The 19,600-nt window shown below is 41.2% G+C and overlaps 1 protein-coding gene and 1 long non-coding RNA gene across 3 annotated transcripts in view; one reads left to right on the forward strand and one right to left on the reverse strand.

Annotated features, from left to right (window-relative positions):
• Positions 1 to 19,600, reverse strand: part of GLRB (glycine receptor beta) — a 78,111-nt gene that overhangs the window by 16,475 nt on the left and 42,036 nt on the right. The window contains exons 7-9 of one of the 2 annotated variants that reach the window (XM_054029322.1): positions 13,784 to 13,924; positions 9,748 to 9,900; positions 1,026 to 1,318 (exon numbers count right to left, since the gene is read on the reverse strand). In XM_054029322.1, the coding sequence (XP_053885297.1) occupies positions 1,026 to 1,318; positions 9,748 to 9,900; positions 13,784 to 13,924 (587 nt within the window). The remainder of the gene's footprint in view (positions 1 to 1,025; positions 1,319 to 9,747; positions 9,901 to 13,783; positions 13,925 to 19,600) is intronic. The other variant, XM_054029323.1, reaches the window with a different exon arrangement.
• On the forward strand, positions 8,588 to 18,432 carry LOC128837789 (uncharacterized). The gene is made up of 3 exons (XR_008445034.1): positions 8,588 to 9,308; positions 17,030 to 17,138; positions 17,856 to 18,432. It is a non-coding gene; the product is annotated as an uncharacterized LOC128837789 (long non-coding RNA).

The following is a 19,600-nucleotide window of genomic DNA, read 5'->3' on the forward strand; positions in this document are numbered from 1 at the left end:
TGGTTTAACTTATGCCAGCCAGAATGATTTCCTAGGGACTCTACTGCCAGCTGGGAATTTGTGGAGTATACAATAGTCCAACCCCAGCATGTTCCCGGTACTGGTGGACTAGTAGGAATTGGTGTATGTCAGCTTTTCACTAACGCAGGATCCCCCCCATGCTGGGTGAATCCTCCCATGCCTTCTTAGGACAGCTTTTTAAGGTAATTTGTTGGACTCGAAGTGTCGTTAGCAGGACCCCAGCCGTATTTTTGTTCAATTCAAATTGTTGAGTCATTGAAAACCATGAGCCAAATTTGTGCCTGGTATAGCTCCATATTTCTTCCTGCAGAATAGGCAACAAGTTAAATATCATCTAGGACAGGTGGGGGTTGGCCTGTGGAGTCCACAGCTATCTAAACAAGAATGGTGTTACTGCCGTATAAAGCCAGCATCAATATAGAAAACTTTGGCATGGGACAGTATGCATAACCATATGACAACTAACAGATTTCTCCATCAGCTCTAACAGCACAAGAAAAAGGGGGGACAGTTTAACAGGCAGAGATCTCCCCTATTTATAAATGCCAGGACTTCTGGGTCCCTGGGATTAGAAATTCTTTATGTATAATGCAGTACAGCTGTGGCCATTTCAAGCAAAGCAGTGAGACTGTGTTACTTGAGTATGCTCTTAATAAATGCTTACTGAAAGCCCTGACTGAATTAAACCCAGTTATAATTTCACAGGTGCTATTAGAAGTGCAAGATTATCAGAAAGTTGCTTGGTCACTTGATTTACATGAAGCACAGCAGCAGGCATCTTATTAGGATGTTAAAAACATGTGCTTCACGTTTTTCCACTGGGAACATCTGAACACAAGTCATTTGTGGTGGACTGTTCAGAACGTTGCCCATTAATGACCATGGTACACAAAGCATAATGTGTTTTGGCTATTTCTAATCCCATTTTTAAGATTAAAACTATTAAACTATGAAAAATATTTCTTAAATAACGATGACTGAGAATCACATATCATAGCTCTTACCTGTAAAGTGCTGATGTGCACAGGGGTCCCTGTACCATTTACCGTGTTCTTTTTGGCTACATTGCCTCCTTTCCCTTCTGCTTGATCTGCCTTGGCAATTTTTGCTTTTTCAGCTTCAATTCTCTTTGGGTTGTTCAGCATTACCTGAACCACTGCATATTCAACCAGTGAAGCAAACCCAAAAAGAAGACAAACAATCAGCCAGACATCTAAGGCCTTCACATAAGACACTTTGGGAAGTTCAGCAGCAAGAGTCATACATTCAGATGCCAAGCTGAGCACCGAGAAGATACCTAGAAACAGTAAAGCAATATATTAAAGTAATGAAAACTGAGCAGTCTTCTTAGCCTCTTCCCTGCTGGAGTTCTCTTCCCAGTACCCGAAACATCTATACTGCTAGATTCTAATGGATGACATTTCTTATGAGTGAATGGAACTTCATGATGTAGCAGGTATGCTTTGCGAGAAATGACCATCTGCTGAATATACATGATACAGATGCCTTCAGTTAATTAATGACTTAATAATCTAATCTAGACAGGATTTTATGAATATTAATAAACCCCGAATGCCTTGAGAGATAGATAAACAGACTTGCTAAATTACTTATGGTTACACACACACACAGTCATTTGAGTATGTGTATCTAACTCTGGGAAGATGGAAGGGAACGAAATACACTGTTAAAACCCTGTCTTTTCCGCCATATCCTTTAGCTCTAACATGATGGCCCAGAATTAAGCCAGAGGTGTCCCAGGAATCTAGACAGCATGGAAAATACTTTAAATGGTCTGTACAGTGTAACATGTCTAAAGTACAAGTTAAAACTAGGTTTTTGGCTAAAAATCAAAAAGAAAACCTGTCCATAATTAGCTGCGCAAAGGTAGGAAATAAAATGGCTAGGGACTGCATGGTGTCTTATAATCTCAGCTTCAAATGACTGGTGCTCAGAGGGGGACTTTGTATGGTCCCAATGAGCACTACTTTCCTAGAAGGTTCTCAAAACTCAGCAACCCCCAGGGATACATCTCACTAACGACAAATGTGGAGATCACTTCAATGAAGCAATTCAGTCATACACAGTTATGTGTCGAAAAGGCTATCAAATGGTTATCAGATTAGGCACACTTACACCCTCTTCCCAAAGTCAGAACTGCCATTTTTGGTGCTATGGTCTCTATTGGTAAAATTCTTCCCTCAGTTGCACCTGTGCAATCTCAATAAAGTAAGTGATTTTGGATGTATGTAAATAACTGCAAAATCTGGCAGAGGCATCAAGGCAGCCCATATTATCATCTAAGTCGATGACATGTATTGTCCAATATACACACTAAAATATTCATTTATAGGGATTTTTTTCTGAATCTTATCCACTTATGCTTGAAAAATTTTAATGGGCCTTATAATGTTTGTTCTGCTCCATCAAAATAGTTTTAAGCTGAGCAGGGCACAAAATATAAGACTTTATCACACCGTTCCCTTGTTGTTTATTTTGCTTAGATTTTGGTGAGATTGTAGTGGCCAGTATATTCAGAACTGCTACAATTAGAAATTTATCTGCCATCACCTTAGAATCCCAGATTTTATTTAGCATGAGGCATTAATCTAAAACTGGCAGCTTGTCAGATATTAGCTACTAAAACAAAGATGGGGGGGAATGATAATAATCAAAGTGATATGATTTCAAAGTCAAAATCTTTCAATATACTGTCTAGAAAGAGATAATTTCCCTAGACCATTCTAAAGCTCAAAATTCCAGCTTTCCATTGGTGTAATGTATTTATTTCCTGCCATAGTGAGATATCAGACTGATATCACTGGGCCAAGAGTGAAAGTAGCAAATCTCTGTGCTTGGACCAGATGATTTTCCCTGTTTCATATCTGAAGCATTTGAGCACATACAAGAAATCCACCTTTTTTCCTTGCCTTTCACATCATTATGAACCATTTATCTGAGATGAGCTCATTAGAGATTTCCACTTCCCATTTTTAACAGTGGGGAGTGGAAATGCAAATACAATGTTAGAATTAAATAAAGCTCTATGTCCTATTTACTGCTCACTCTATAGAAAATGCTTACTACACCTATCCACTTTCATTCAACAGCCCTGAAAATCAACACCTATGCTGAACCTGAATCACCTCACCAGTAGCCAAACAGACTACCAATATGGGCTAGTAAACATCTCTTTGTAACTGGATATTCTCTGTAATATGTAATTATTTTTACTGTCTTTAAATATGTTTATTGGCCTAATAAGCTATTTTTGTTAGTATTATGTGATAGGTGTTGAAAACACTCAGCTCTTTACAGTCACTGCCCAGAAGTACGTAAGATCTTGGCGCTTACGATTTTGGACTTAAAGTTGGAAAACTAACTTGTAAATCCTACTGACTGAAAAGATTACAGCAGAGCTTTCATCACTTTGTTCAACAGGGCAGCTGAGGCCACAGTGACCTTCTGCTAGTTTCCATTTGTCTGGAAACCTGGGGTAAAAAGTTCAGTCTCAGAGCGAAAGAAAGGAAATAATGTTTTATCAGATTTCAAGGAAAGAATATAATCAGGTGGAGGAAAAAGAAATATTCTATTAAGTAAACATTCACTGCAAAATCAACACTGACATGGCTTAGAGAACCTGACAGCAGTTTGGTAAGTTGCACCTCTGAGTGCTGCTGTATTAGGTGCTTACCTAAACTGGCCCAAAGCAAAATGCTGGAATATGGTTGGGGAGAAAAAAAGAGAAACTCAAAGTTGAACTATAAACAACAACATTTTATTCCCCTGGAGCACTCAGAGGAAGGGCTAGGAGACCCTTCACAATTTTGCTGGGGTAGAGAAGTGCTTGGCCTGGGCTGGGAATGTATCTGTTCCTCTTCCCTCTCCTAGGGCCCCAGGTTGGTGGCAAAAGGGGTTTAACCAGGAATACGGAACAGGGCTGCTCAGTGCCAAGAACAGTACCAACCTTTGCATTTCACAGGTTTAAGGTTACATTTCAATTCCTAAGCCTCATGTCCTGATTTCCCTTTATGGGGACTCCCCTACTCTGTGCACACACCCCTCCTACCATAATGTTCCTTTCCCAGTCACATGGAACTCTTAACCTGACTTCTCTCATGGCTCCTTCTAGCAATGTGGGATTCTTTTAGACCTGGATCCTCTTGAAACCCCCTCCATATGTAACCTGTTACTTGGATTCCCTCTTTAACTTCCTTCTCTCCCAGCTAATCCCTATTATATCTTTACTGCCTGACTGGTGAGGAGTTTGGGGGGGCACCTTAGCAGTTTCCTCCATGCAACAGAAAGATTTTTTTCTTTTCAAAACAGCCCTTGTTCAACCACGCAGCTAGCCTAAACCTGGCTCCTCTTAATTTCATGGGAGAGGTGCCCAGTAGGATAAGTAATAACATTTCCCCTTCCTTCCCTGATTTCTGTGTGTTGCTCTGTAGCAGAGCGCTGACTCACCAGCACGGCACCTTCTGCTGGTCATCTGGGAATTAGCTCTCTCAGCCCTGGAGCACCCTCTATGGGCCAGTGTCTCACCCTCTGTTACCTACCTCTCTGCAGTCCCTTTATCTCCACCACATATAGGCCCCACATCCCTCTCAGACTACACTGCCCCTTACCTTGGGGTGCTGCTCCTCACCCAGGGAACCCCACTCCCCGGAGCCCACCTCACCTCAGCAACCCACTGCCAGTCTTCGTCTAGCCCCTTTACTCAGGGGAAAACTGCAGTCTACAATGGCCACTCATCACTGGCTAGGGGGTTGGACCTGCTGCCATTCCCTACAGCCCCAGTACCTCCTTTAGGCCTTCCTGTCAGCCTCAGCCTGGGAGATCACCAGGCCTGAGCTCCCCAGCTCAGCCTGCCCCTTCCCTAGCACTGCTCTGTTGAAAGTACCCTGTGCACCCAGGCAGCCTAGTCCTTCCCACCCCAAGGCTGGAGTGAGATTGCCTGCCTCCTACCTCACAGCCCTCTTTATACCAGCCCTACCGGGCCCGAATTGGCTGCTACCTGTCTTCCTCTGATTGGATCCTCGGGGCAGCCCTTTCCCAGATCTGGTTTTAACCCCTTTCTCTTTGGAGCGGGGTGCTTGCCCTGCTACATGCTCATATAGCAACTGATAGATAGTTCCTTTGCTCAGTACACAGTTTCTGGGGTCTCTGCACGGTACAACAAATGTAGGCAGCAACCAAGAAGCTGGGTTTGAGGAAACACAGGTACATAAGAATTGCCATACTGGATCAGACCTGTTGTCCACATATCCCACTTCTGTTTTAGAGAGATGTGTAAAACAGCCCTCGGTGGACAGTAATGGAATAACCAGTTCATAGAAGTTTCTTCTTAACCCCTGTCAGCTAGTGGTTGGCTTATGGCCCTAAGAGTGATGATTTATAGCTCTTCTTTTTTAAATTTCTATCTGAGGTAATGGTGGGCGTTTTCATTACGGTGCTAATCCAGCAGAGCACTTAAGCATGTATTTTGCTGGACTGGGATGTAGTCAATAATCCCTTTTTGAATCCTTCTAGCTTCTCAGCCTCAATGTTATTTTCTGGCAATGAGTTCCACAGGTTAATTATATGTTCTATAAAACAGTATTTCCTGTCATCTGTTTTAAACATTCTGCCTTTAAAAACCATTGGTCTCCTCTTTGTTCTTGTATTATGAGAAAAGGTACAGAAGCACCTGATTTGCCTTTCTTGTGACACTGATTATTTTTATAGACTTCTATCATGTCCCCTCTTATTCATCTCTCTAAATTAATAGATCTAATCTTGTCACATTCTCTCTTCAAATGGAAGTCTTTACATGTCTCTAATTATTTTGTGGCCTTTCTTTGTATTTCTGTTAAATTTTATATGAGATAGGGTGACCAGAACTAGCAGAATTCATAGTGAGGCATATCACTGATTTGTGTAATGACATTAAAATAGTTTCATCATTATTTTCTCTCTTATTCTCTATACAGCCTAACTTTTTTCTCTCTTTTTTTTTTTTTGACATCTGCTGCAGAGGAAATGTCATACACAGCAACCCCCAGGGTAGTTAGAGTTAATTTAGAATCCAGGCATATGAGAAGTTCAAATTGTTCTTTTCAATGTGTATTACCTGGCATTTGTCAATAAAATTTCATCTGCCACTGTACTGCCAATTTATGTAGCTTTATTAGATTTCTCTGCAATTCTTCAGCCTTCTTTAGTTTTAACTAGCATAAATAATCCTATGTCATCTGCAAATTTTGTCCAGGCCCGCTCATTTGATGGATACCAGCAGGTTGTACTGAGATCCACCTACTGAATTCCATGTGCTGCTAACCCCCTTGTGTCTGAGTAGTGATTAGTCACTGTTCCAAGATCTGGCTCTCAAGTGCTCTCCCCAGCTGCAGACCCCATGTGTGACACTCCTCTTGGGCAGTGGGACCCTGAACCCTGGCTGCCTAGGCCCAGGAACCAGTGCCATAGCCCTCCTGAGCCCCCAGTTGTTTAGACCCATTCTCCCCCAAGAATAATCTGGCTGGCGGAGCTCTGATTTCCCTAGTTACACCCAATGGGCACTACCTACTAGTAAAGTAAGGCACACAGTTTAGCAAAGGAATTTCTTAAACAGACTTTACTCTTAGAAAGTATAAGAGAATTAGAGATCTATTGAAAACAACAAACTCTCGATGCAATCCAACTTAATCTAATTTCACCCTCTTTTGGGACTCTCTGGATTTGATCCAAATCTTTAGAGGAGGCAAAGACAACCATTTTTTTCCACACCCTCCTGCTGAGTTATGTGCTCTTGGTGATGAAAAGTCTCCCCTTGGCTTGCAGAAACCCTCTTTTATTAATTGTCTGTCCCCCTTTGGTCAGCTAAAGAAAAAAACACAGCTCTTCTAGTCTAGTCACGTGATGAGGCCGGTGAGGATTCCAGCCCCCTCCTCTCCAAACAGGTTTCTGTGAAGACACAGTCCAGTCAAAGGCAGAGGACCTGTAGGCAGAAACCTCATTGTTCAAGCAGGTGAGAGTCATTCAATACTGATGGCCACTTGACTTCTGTGGCACACCTTTCCAGACATAGCACATCTTTCCAGACATAGCACTTCACTGCTTGCCAGGTTCCTACTACCAAATGATCTAATTCAGTGGTTCTCAACCAGGGGTCCGAGGCCCCCTGGGGTGCCACGAGCAGGTTTCAGGGGGTCCGTCAAGCAGGGCCAGTGTTAGACTCACTGGGGCCCAGGGCAAAAAGCTGAAGTCCCACTGCATGGGGCTGAATCCCGGGGCCCTGAGCCCTTCCACCTGGGACTGAAGTTGAAGCCTGAGCAACTTATCTTCCTGGTGGCCCTAGGAAATTGCACTGCTACCCCCCGCCCCCAGCTTTTATATGCAGAAAACTAGTTGTTGTGGCACAGGTGGGCTGTGGAGTTGTTTTATAGCATGTTAGGGGAGGGTGGGGGGAACTCAGAAAGAAAAAGTTTGAGAACTCCTGATCTAATTCATAATGACCGCTACAAGTACAAATAGAGTTCATAAAACCAACTGGAATTTGTAATTGGACACAGACATATTCCCCACACTAACACGTCAATTCTCCTGATTAATTAATGAACATAATAAACAGCTTTTGGCCACTGACTTTCAATGGGTCTTGTGCTCCTAAGTCACTCAAAAGCTATTGAAAATCCCACCCATGGAATTTAGGCACAATTACATTTATTTCTTGAACCAATTCCTTAGGACTGAATTGACAGTAACCACTCTCTCCTCTTATGGCTCTCTATAGCTTGAATTGACAGTAGCCACCCTCTCTTCTTGTGGCTCTCTATAGCTAGCTATTCCAGAAGCAATCTTTTAAGGTATGGAGCAATTGCTTCTCCAAAGGCTGTACAAATATGACATGATCAGTCGAGACACAGGGAGTTGACAAAACCCATTACTGCTGCTTTGTTGGATTTAGTTGTCTCTGAGCTCTCTCAACACTGCATACACAATACAATTTTCCTCATACAAAGGAAAAACATTAGTATAATTTTACAAGCATATTTGTATTTTTTGACTTGGGATTTGTTTCAATATGGATTATAATGTAAGGTCCACTTCACGCAAAAATTTTCATCTCATTAGACTATAAAAAGTCAAAACTTCAGGATGCTGCTACAAAGTTAGGTTTATCCTGATGCCTTACTGCAAAACACAATGCCTGTAATTTGTGGGGACTTAAGTCCCAATCCTCCCTCAGTAACACTCATTCCAACCTCCTGAGAAAGGAGTAGGCAAATTATGTACAATCCATTGCTTCCTTTTGGGGTCACACCAAATGCCACATAATTATGCTGCTGTATTACATTAAAAAAAAAAAACAACAGACACATATATTCATTTACTGAGACCAAGAAATACTCTGAAGTTTGTATATATATAATCCTCAAATACTGTACAATCTGCAACATGCTTCTTATAAATTTAATGTTTAATTAGTTCAACCTTTCTACTAAATTACTTTTAAAAGTTGTATTAATGCATAAAAAGCTGAAATATAAAAATTCAGGTTTTAATCATATTTTTGAAAATGTCTATATGAAAGAGACTTGTTTGCAACAGATTTTTTTTATTTCACAAAAATATATATTTTCCGTGTATTACTTTATAAAAATTCCTCCATCTAAACATTATTTCTCTCTGTTGCACTTTATATTCATGATCCTTGTAAAGTTGTAAACACTGTAAAGTTAGAATATGATATACTCCATGTGCTATCAAACTAAAATAAACAATATTTCATAGACAAATTTATGTTTTTAAAGGAGCAAGTAAAAAAGAAAGGAGAAAGCATATGCATGTGATGGATATGCTAAAATTCTCCTTTGAAAAAGACAAATTTTAAATATATTTATTATATTTAATGTAGATTTTATTTTCATTTAACATCTATTAGAGTATCACGTACAGTCCAATTAGTCAAGTTTGTTTTTTCTTAATCAATTCTATGCCCCTACTGCTTGGTAGCAAATGGAGGATCTGATCTTGCTCCCATTCAAATCAATGGGACTTTTGTCATTGACTTTATCAGAAGCATCAGCACTCCTGAAGACTAGTATTACCTCTTCTAAGCCTGAATTCAGCCCAAAGGAAACCTTAATGTAAATTCTTACGTGTTTTGCTGAACAGGATGGAGCACATGGTTAAAGTACTTTGATAAATCAAGGCCCTGATGAGACAGAAGCCAGTCTGGTAACATTGGTTGTTAATCCTCTTCAGAACATTACTGCTATTTAATCTTCAAACAACTGCTGCAAGAGGTAGGTATTCTACACCTTAATAATCATCTTGATTAGCCATTATTTTATATATATATATATATATATATATATATATATATTCAAGTTTCTATAAGGTGCCTATCACCACCATATCTGTGGTGCACGCTATACATGTATAAGATAAAAGCAAGAACTTTTCCAGGTATAGAAAGTAGATACATCACAACCTTCTTGCCTCAAAACACATTAGAAGGCAGAGATAGGAAAGCCATGCCTAAACACTAGATATGGCATTAAGCAAAAGCCAGGATGAGGAGATGTGTTTTATAGAGGCTAGAAATGGGAAGGTTTCAATGAAAATGAAGACCATGCAATGGGATGCAGTTGCTTTCAATACCCCATCTTTTGCTATCAAAGCAACTGAAAAGGATAAAGTGGTGCTAAGTGCATTCTGACAGTAAGTGTAAATGTCTGTTACCCAGTGGCACTCTTGCAGCACTTGCATCAGGATTGATCCAAAATGACAGCCATGACAGAACAACAATAAGCAGTGTAGGAGCATAAACACCCATCATGTAAAATCCAACTTGTCTTCTTAAAGTGAAGATTACTTCTACACAAGTGTAATAACCTTTAAAGAAATAAACACATTAATGTTCTAAATGTTTTACAGGCCAAACTTTTCAGATTTGAATGCCTTAGCATTACTCAGAATCCTGCCCTGTTGAAATCAGTGGAAATTCTGCCCATGATTTCAATAAGGCTCTCAATGAATTAGGCTTAAAATAAATTGTTTTCCCCAAAACCAAATAGTTCATCTGAAAACATGTTTGAAGCACATATGAGAGCTTACAAAACCTGAATGAAAAGAGAGCTGTAGCTCATGACTGGTCTGTTGCACTTGACCTTTCAGAACACAGAGAAAATCACAGTGCCTGCTGCTAAATCAATCTCTAGATTTACAAGTCTTTCTACACAGAAAAGTAAAGTAATATCTTGTCATTGCTAGGGGGTGTTCCTGCAGGCATATGAAAGGTCATATTCAGGAAGCCAAATAGGGACAAGCAAAACCAAAGGGAGAAAAGGGGGCCTGAGGGGATTCTTCTGTATTCCAAGGAAGTGTAATGCATGGACAGAGACTAGGGTTTTCAAGCATCCAAAAAGAGTTAGGCTTCCCAACTCACACTGGCAAAATTCTGTTCTTGAAGTTGCACGGTCTCCAAAAGCAGAATTTTGCCAAATGGGAGCAGAGCACTTATCTCCCTTAGGCTCGTGAAAATCCCAGCTGGTATCAATTTTGTGAAAAAGAAGGAAACGCTTATTAAAATAAGGTGTACAGCTATGAAGTCTTGTTCAGATTAGAAAAAAAATTAGAAAAGTAGAGACCTAAAGCAGGGCTTAATGAAAATTGCCATGATAATGAAAGTTGATACAGATAATTTTTTGTTTTGGTACAAAATTTTAAAAGATCTCTAAATTTAAAATTGGGAAAAACTAGGCAAAGAGGCTCAGGCTTATTTAAATATGGAACTTCATCACACAAACATACTGCTGGACTACCTGGAAAGGTGACTGGAGCAAAGACTAAAAATGAACTCCACAGTCCCCTATATTTGCTGGTTGAAAACAAAGGGATCAAGGAATATGGTGGTAAAAACAGTAGCCAAATTCTGCTCATATTTAAATGCATGTAACTTCATTGACATTGTCTTATGTTCACCTGATTTGATAGTATAAACACAACTCCATAAACTTCATTCTCACCATCTCAGGGCAAGACTTTTCCCAGGTGCTAATGTTTTCACCCCTCAGCTCATAGAGAGTCGAGAAGCAATATTATACAATAAAAATTAGTCTATTCCAGTTAGTAGCTAAAGTTGGTGAAAAGCAAGTATATCTTAAATATAGAGCTTAAATAGCAAAAAGGGAAATATATTCTTTATGTTGTTACGTTAATAAATTGTTCACCACACACAGACAAAAACAGAGTTTACAGTTAGAAGCTGTTTGAATATATAATAATCACAAAGCCAAGTACAAACAAAAAGAGAAGGAGTTTTCCTTATTATTTTGTAGGTAGAAGACATCCATATGCTCTTAATTCTTCTTCTCCCCTTTTATTGATCTTTAGTCTGAGGAATTCTTCCTATGCAGTTTGTGAATGGTTTCCAGATATTTTCAAATTCTTATTTATTTTCCACACTATTTATGACTTTAATGTGTTCAGCTGTTTGTGTTAGGTCAAATCAAATTAATTCTGGCTCTGGCTAATGGCCTTGTATTATCTTTCAATAAGCAGAATATAATATGCTTTGCCATCACTATTTATCATAAGGGTATTCATGAGAAATTTCTGTCTGGCACACAAAGAAAAAGAAATGCAGGGACTTTTATTTTAGTGCAGGCAATGATTATCATAAAAATGTAATCCCCAGATTTGCTTTTGCTTGGACAAGTACAGAACATACGGATCCAATCCTACATCTACTGAAGCAAATGTTAAAAACACCCATTGACATAAATGGGTGAACAAGGTCAGGGACTATGTTTGCAGTTGTCATGCATTTCCAGCATAAACCATAGCTTTGAAATCCGGTTTGTACATTAATGAGATGCTCTTGTACAGTACATGAGATTGGCTTTAATTTGGTATTGCAAAGAGATGCTCTCCCACCATATGCCTTCAAAATATGAACCTTTAGTAAATCAATATGCAAACCTAGCAATGCCTGCCTGTATCTGCAAAGAACCTACAACAATACCTCAGACAGTCATCTCAAGGGAGTGTTAAGTCCTAGTTATTACAAAGGTGAATATTGCTAAGAGAGCTGGTAAAAAAAATTGATTTTTTGATAAAAATGAGTCAAAATTTGACAAAAACTTTCATGAAAATCTCACCAGTTCTAAATGTTAACTCTTTCTTTCATATGAGAAAGAAAAAAAGAGGAACATCGAAGATGTTCACAATCTACCATTCAATATCTTATTTTTCTATCATAAGGGAGCACCACTACTTCCTTCCCTCCCTTCCCCCCAAATATAAACAAAACCCCAATTAATCCCACTCAGCTGTCAAATATTTTTCCAGCATCCAAGCATAGCACAGCAATTGGTCCTAAGTATTCCATTTTTCACCATCCAAATAAGATGGAACAGCCTCTTTTGTATGATCTGGTGCTTCCCTATTTTATTTAAACACTATCTGGCCATTTGAAGCTCAAATTCAATTTTTTTAGTCTAATTATTAGCACTTTTGTGAGTAATGTATTGTTTAACTGTTTAAGAATTAAATACCCCTGTAGCTGTTACATAAACTGGTATTTTATCCGAAAGTAGGGGTGAATAGAATTGTTGACTAGCACCTCTGGATTGTACTTTTTATAGTTGTATAATTTTGCTGGATGTGGAGTAATTCTATAATATTTTAAAATGGTAAATCACCCAGAGACAATGGATTACCTAGCAAAGACTTAACAGATTGAGAATTCATTCCAGTTGTAGTTAAGACCATAGTTCCAAGGAATATTTACACTGAAACCTGAAATAATGCAAAGCTTAACTGATTTCAAGTTCCAATACAAACTTCAGACTAAGATCAAATTAGCTCTGAGGATTATTACGATTACCTGGGAACTCTCCAGATATAGGGTATGATTCCACAGTACCTGCAGGATAACAAACACTATCCTTTGACGGAGCAGTTTCTTGATGATCACAAGGGGAGCCTCAGAGATTCCCTTCCCCTTAGCTCTCCTTTCTGTGTTTTGCTGGAAGCTTTCTGCAAGCCAGCAACATATGTTTCAAAAAGCGCTGACCAAAATACAAAAACATGCTCAGTTGAAAAAGAAATGCTGGTCGTTGCTTCTGGATGTGAGCAATTTCATAGCTATGATTGTTGGCAGAAATCAGTGGTGGTAGAAACAGACAATAAATCACTAGAAGCCATATTACAGAAATCATTGTACAAAGCAGAGCCTGGATTTCAGAATATCATGAAATTGCAAAAGTACAAATACAGGACCTGTAAACTGTTTTTTAAGAGCACCCTATCAAAAAACATGAAGCTGCAGGAAGAAGAGTTTGAAGTAATACTCAAGTATTCTGAAACAAAATTTGACAAGCTCAAACAAGAAAACTAACATAACTCAACCATAAAACAATTTGAAAGAGTAGTTCTAGATGAACGACCAGCCAGAAAAGCCCAGGCACTTTCAAACATAAAAACGGATCAGCACAATGGAAATGAAATTGCTATGGGAGGATCAGAGACATCTAAACAAAAATAAGGATGTCATCTATCCTGACCTCCAACATCTCAATGTCTGTATTAGTTTATGGTTATTATATTTGGCTGTTATTGTGTTATTCATTTCTAAATTATTGATTAGTTAAAAACTAATGTCCTCTTCTGCAATACAAAAACTATCAATGCAACTATTAATCATTAACAAAATACAAAAACTAAATGCAAATTGAAATCTTTAACAAATAAATTAGTTAACAGAATTACGTACCTGTGCCTTTATAATATTTGGTACAGTTACCATATTCAATATCCTCTTCTTTAATGTCAAACTGGGGCAAAGCAATTTTTTCTAACTGAACAGGATCTCCAGATTGCCAGATAAATCGTAAATCATCAGTTGTGTAACCAACTACAAGAAAAAAAAAAACCCGAAAAACTTTAAAGCTACCTTACACCAGAGTCAATTCAGCAAAAACATATATATCTATATATATGCATGTATGTATTTCTTTCATTTCTTGATTCCTGCTTCCTGTCATAAAATTATCAGTTGATTCACAACTAGATTTTTATTGTCTATTTGTTAATTAGGACTTGATGGAACTCTGTATTACTGAAAATCTGAAACTGAATGAGAGAGTGTTATTTTAGCACTCTGTATTTAAACAGAGAAAACAGTGCCTGATTCCCCACAACTTTTAACATTGTACTGTCATTTAGACTCTGATTCAGCAAAGAACATTAACACATGCTTAACCTTAAAACATGTTCTTAAGTCCCATCAACTTCTATGGGATTTAAGACTGTGTTTTCCGGGTTTTCTGAATCTGGGCCTTTCATGTGTACAAAGTGGCCTTTCATGTGTTCCTTTCGGATTTGGACAGACCTAAGGGCCTAATTCAGAAAAGCATCCCTTCAGCAAAACACTTAAGCATGTGCTTAACATTAAGTACATGCCTAAATTCTACTGAAGTCAACGCAGTTTCAGAACATACTTCAATTTAAACATTTGCTTAAGTGCTTTCTTAAATACAGATAGACTTAAGGACATGCTTAAGTGCTTGCCTAAATCTGGGCCCACATAGATCACTTTTGACCACTGCATTTACACAAAGTGCAAAGCAGTGGAAAAAGCAGGCCCATGATGTTTGAGCATAAAAGGATGTTAAACAAAAGTGCAGTCACGATCGTGATTTTACATGTCACTTTTCTGTCTGCCTGATATTCATTAAAAATGGAGTTAAACACAGATAGAGCATGAAAAGTAGTGGGAGGAATGGGGGAACATATAAAGGGTAAATTGAGAATGCAATATAATTTTTTCTAAGAATGCAGAATCTTTAAGAAATGCTTAAAGAGCTGTTCCATTCAGGGGGTGAGAATTAGGCAAATGATTTTCACATTTGAAAAATATCTGTGATAAAAAACTAAAATGTGAATGACCTTCTAAAACTTCTCAAAACTTAATACTTATCTCCCTCCACATTTGTGTCATAAAAGCTAGCTATATCATGAAAATAAGTTTTAATACACCCTTAATAAATGTATCTCACATCCTCAATATGCACAGCAAATTACAACAAAACTGTTCTAGTCAAGTGGGGGAGTACAGAGAGTGTGCTTAGTAGATAGTGAGAGGTGTTTAGGATTGTTAACAATAACTGCAAATGTGAAGAATTAGTGAGGGAGTGGGAGGCAAGCATATGGTCAGGATAGCTGATGATGCAGCAAAGAATCAGAGTAGACAGAGAATGTAAGTCTAAGAGGATACCTCAATTGGCAGAGCAGAAGAATAAAGAGACAGGAGACTAGAGGTAGTTAAGGGCATAGTCATGAAGGATACTTAGTATGAGTCAATTTTCAAGTGGCTGGGAAGTCAGTAGAGGTCTTTCAGGAAAAAGGTGATAGGTATGAGAGAGGTGGTAGCACTCCCAGCAGACTGGAGTTTGGATAGGAGGATCTCTAGGAGACCTTGCAGGAAATGTGTTGTAAAAATCAAGGCATGAAGTAACTAATTCACAAAAAAGCAGTTCTTCGTGTGTATGCTGAGGAAGACGAGGACTATATTGCAGAGATGGTAGTAAGGTGGACTAGTAGAAAATAGTAATGAGTGCTGCAGTGGAGATTTTGGAGTCAGGGATAACTCCAAGTTTATAGGTTTCAGAGTAACAGCCGTGTTAGTCTGTATCCGCAAAAAGAAGAACAGGAGTACTTGTGGCACCTCAGAGACTAACAAATTTATTAGAGCATAAGCTTTCGTCCACGAAAGCTTATGCTCTAATAAATTTGTTAGTCTCTAAGGTGCCACAAGTACTCCTGTTCCAAGTTTATAGTCCTGTGAAGTGCCAGGAAGGCCAGAGGTGAGGAAGGAAATGAATTCTTAGGCCTGGTCTACACTAGGAGGTTATGTCGAATTTAGCAGCGTTAAATCGAATTAACTCTGCACCCGTCCACACAACAAAGCTATTTAGTTCGACATATAGGTCTCTTAAATTCGACTTCTGTACTCTTCCCCAATGAGGGGAGTAGCACTAAATTCGACATGGCCATGTCGAATTAGGGTAGGTGTGAATGGAAATCGACGCTAATAGCTCCGGGAGCTATCCCACAGTGCACCACTCTGACACTCTGGACAGCAGTCCGAGCTCGGATGCTCTGACCAGCCACAGAGGAAAAACCCCGGGAAAATTTGAATTCCTTTTCCTGTCTGGGCAGTTTGAATCTCATTTCCTGTTTGGACATCGTGGCGAGCTCAGCAGCACTGGCAACAATGCAGAGCTCTCCAGCAGAGATGGCCATGCAATCTCAGAATAGAAAGAGGGCCCCAGCATGGACTGATCGGGAAGTCTTGGATCTGATCGCGGTGTGGGGCGATGAGTCCGTGCTTTCGGAGCTGCGATTGAAAAGACGGAATGCAAAGATCTACGAGAAGATCTCAAAAGCCATGACAGAGAGAGGATACAGCCGGGATGCAACGCAGTGCCGCATGAAAATCAAGGAGCTGAGACAAGGGTACCAGAAGACCAAAGAGGCAAACGGACGCTCCGGATCCCAGCCCCAGACATGCCGTTTCTACGAGGCACTGCATTCCATCTTATGTGCGGCCGCTACCACTACCCCACCTCTGACCGTGGACTCTGAGGATGGGATATTGTCGACGCCCGCTTCCTCAGAGATGTTAGCGGACGGGGAAGATGAGGAAGGAGATGAGGAGGACGAGACAGTCGACAGCGCTTACAACGCTGATTTCCCAGACAGCCAGGATCTCTTCATCACCCTCACCGAGATCCCCTACCAACCGTCCCCAGGTGTTAACCCGGACCCAGAATCAGGGGAAGGATCAGTCAGTAAGTGTTATAAACATGTAAAGATTTATTTTGAACAGAACATTAATATTAACAGTGAGTTTTTCATGATAACTTTGCCCTAGGCGCCTAAAGTTTTAGTCTTTGGCAGTGCAACTACTGCCAAAAAATCTAACAATGTCCGGTTTATCATGATTGGTTTGCCCTAGGTGCTCTACTGTTTAGTCCTTGCCAGTGCAGCTACAGTAAAATTCGGTCTATATGTCCGGGGATAGAGCTGAAATCTTCATGGGACATCTCCATGAAGCTCTCCTGGAGGTAATTGGAAAGACTTTGCATGAGGTTCCTTGGGAGAGCAGCCTTGTTGTGTCCCCCGTAGTAGGAAACATTCCCGTGCCAGGCTAGCAGCAAGTACTCCGGGATCATTGCCTTGCAGAGCATGGCGGCATATGGCCCTGGTCTTTGCAGGCTTTCACGAAGCATGCATTCTTTGTCGCTCTCTGAAATCCTCATCAGAGTGATGTCGCTCATGGTGACCTGCTTTGAATTAGGGGAATGTTAGTATTGGGACTGATTGCCTGTTCCTTTACAGAACTGTAACCGGCGGTTTACAGCCATGCGGTGGAGGCGGGAGAGGTGCAGCATACAGGGATCTTTCCCGGGGACAGCCGCGAGGGGGTGGGACAGGGGCAGAGTTCATGCTTGCCGGATTGCTGGCAGCAGGAACTGGCCAACGCTAGGAGCATTGCTTTGAACGTGAAAGTAGGGCACTGCTATTATTAAAGTTTTAAGCTGCCACAAGTCTACGGCTTACCATGTCAGCCTGCTACCCAAATTCCGCTGTCCAACCACGCTTGTCTGATCTGCACTGCAAGACCCCAGGCACTGAATGCGAAGGCCGAAAATTCGACCTTGTCCTGAGTGCGCATGTGATAGGTGCTGTGCATGGTCTTGTTCACAGAGAAAGACTATGTTCTTTGTTCACCAAAAAATTTATCTTTCTGAGGAATTCACTCCCTTTTTCCCATCCCATAGCTGTGACTGTCTCCCAACCTACCCTGGCATCACACTCCCAGAGGCTGGCGCAGGTTAGGCGTAGAAAGAAAAGGACACGGGACGACATGTTCTCAAAACTTATGGGCTGCTCCCGAGCCGAGGCAACCCAGCAGACCCAGTGGAGGGAGAACATGTCGCAATACCAGCGAGCACACAGCGAACGGGAGGAGAGGTGGCGGCAGGAAGACCAGCAGGCAACTCAAACGCTGCTTGGACTAATGAGGGAGCAAACGGACACGCTCTGGCGCCTTGTGGATATTCTGCAGGACCGGAGGCAGGAGGACAGAGCTCCGCTGCAGTCTATCTGTAACCACCCTCCCCCGCCACAAAGTCCCATACCCACCTCACCCAAAGTACCAAGAAGGAGGGGCGGCAGAGTCCATGAAAACTGTCACTCCACCCCTGCAGACTGCTCAAGTACGAGAAGGCTGTCATTCCCCAAAATTTGATAAGTCCTTTCCTTCCCGCTTCACCCAAGCCCCCATCCCAGTTTCATCCCCTAACTGTGTAGTTGCTAATAAAAAATACGTTTCTGTTAATTACTGTTTCCATCATGTTTTTTTAGAGGACAGTCTGTTTGAAGGGGGGGGAAGGGGGTTGGTAATTGGACAGGACAGTCACCTTTACTAGGGTACAGACACCGGGACAGGTTCAGCAGCAGGTCACACACACATTGCAGTCACGAGGCACCCTGGTCAGTCTGGGAGGTGGTTTTCATTTTCTGAATGTGTGTGTGTGGTGGGGGGGGCTATGTGACTTTGTGGCGGGGGAGGGCGGTTAGAGATTTAATGCAGAGGTCCTTATCTTGGATCACAGAGCCACGCAGCAGGGGATCTGTAACCGTCCTCCTCCTGCCAGAAAGTCACATAGCCCCCACACACAGAGTCCCGAACAGGAGGGGTGGCAGGCTCCGTTGAACAACCAGTCCACCAGTGCGGACCACTCTAGAAGCAAGAGCATGTCATTCCTCGAGTTTAGAAGCGTCCTTTGCATCACTACACTACACCCGCTCCCCACCACAGTCTGCGTCCCAGTTTCAACACTTTACCGCGAAAACAGTAATAAAGAAAACGGTGTTCATTAACAAATTTCCAGTGATTTTATTTTTAAACCTGTGTTGGAAAGGGGAGAAGGGGGTGAACGGGGTATGAAACTGGAGAGGATAGTGAACATTCACTGGGTAAAGAAACGGGGGCAGGTTCAGTTTCTCTGTAAACAAACGTAATAGTCACAGGTTACCCTGCTCACTCAGGAGCCTAGCTTTCAAAGCCTCCCAGATGCACAGCGCGTCCCGCTGGGCTCTTCTAGTCGCACGGCTGTCTGGCTGGGCGTAATCAGCAGCCAGGCTATTCGCCTCAACCTCCCACCCCGCCATAAAGGTCTCCCCCTTGCTCTCACAGAGATTGTGGAGCACACAGCAAGCTGCAATAACAATGGGGATATTGGTTTCGCTGAGATCAGAGCGAGTCAGTAAGCTTCTCCATCTCCCCTTGAGACGGCCAAAAGCACACTCCAGCAACATTCTGCACTTGCTCAGCCGGTAGTTGAAGAGTTCTTTTTCAGTGTCCAGGGCGCCTGTACAGGGCTTCATGAGCCAGGGCATTAGCGGGTAGGCTGGGTCCCCGAGGATCACAATAGGCATCTCCACAGCCCCAACAGTTATTTTGTGGTCCGGGAAGTAAATACCTTGCTGCAGCCGTCTAAACAGACCAGAGTTCCTGAAA

Source organism: Malaclemys terrapin, chromosome 5, assembly GCF_027887155.1.
Source record: "Malaclemys terrapin pileata isolate rMalTer1 chromosome 5, rMalTer1.hap1, whole genome shotgun sequence".
NCBI lineage: Eukaryota > Metazoa > Chordata > Testudines > Emydidae > Malaclemys > Malaclemys terrapin.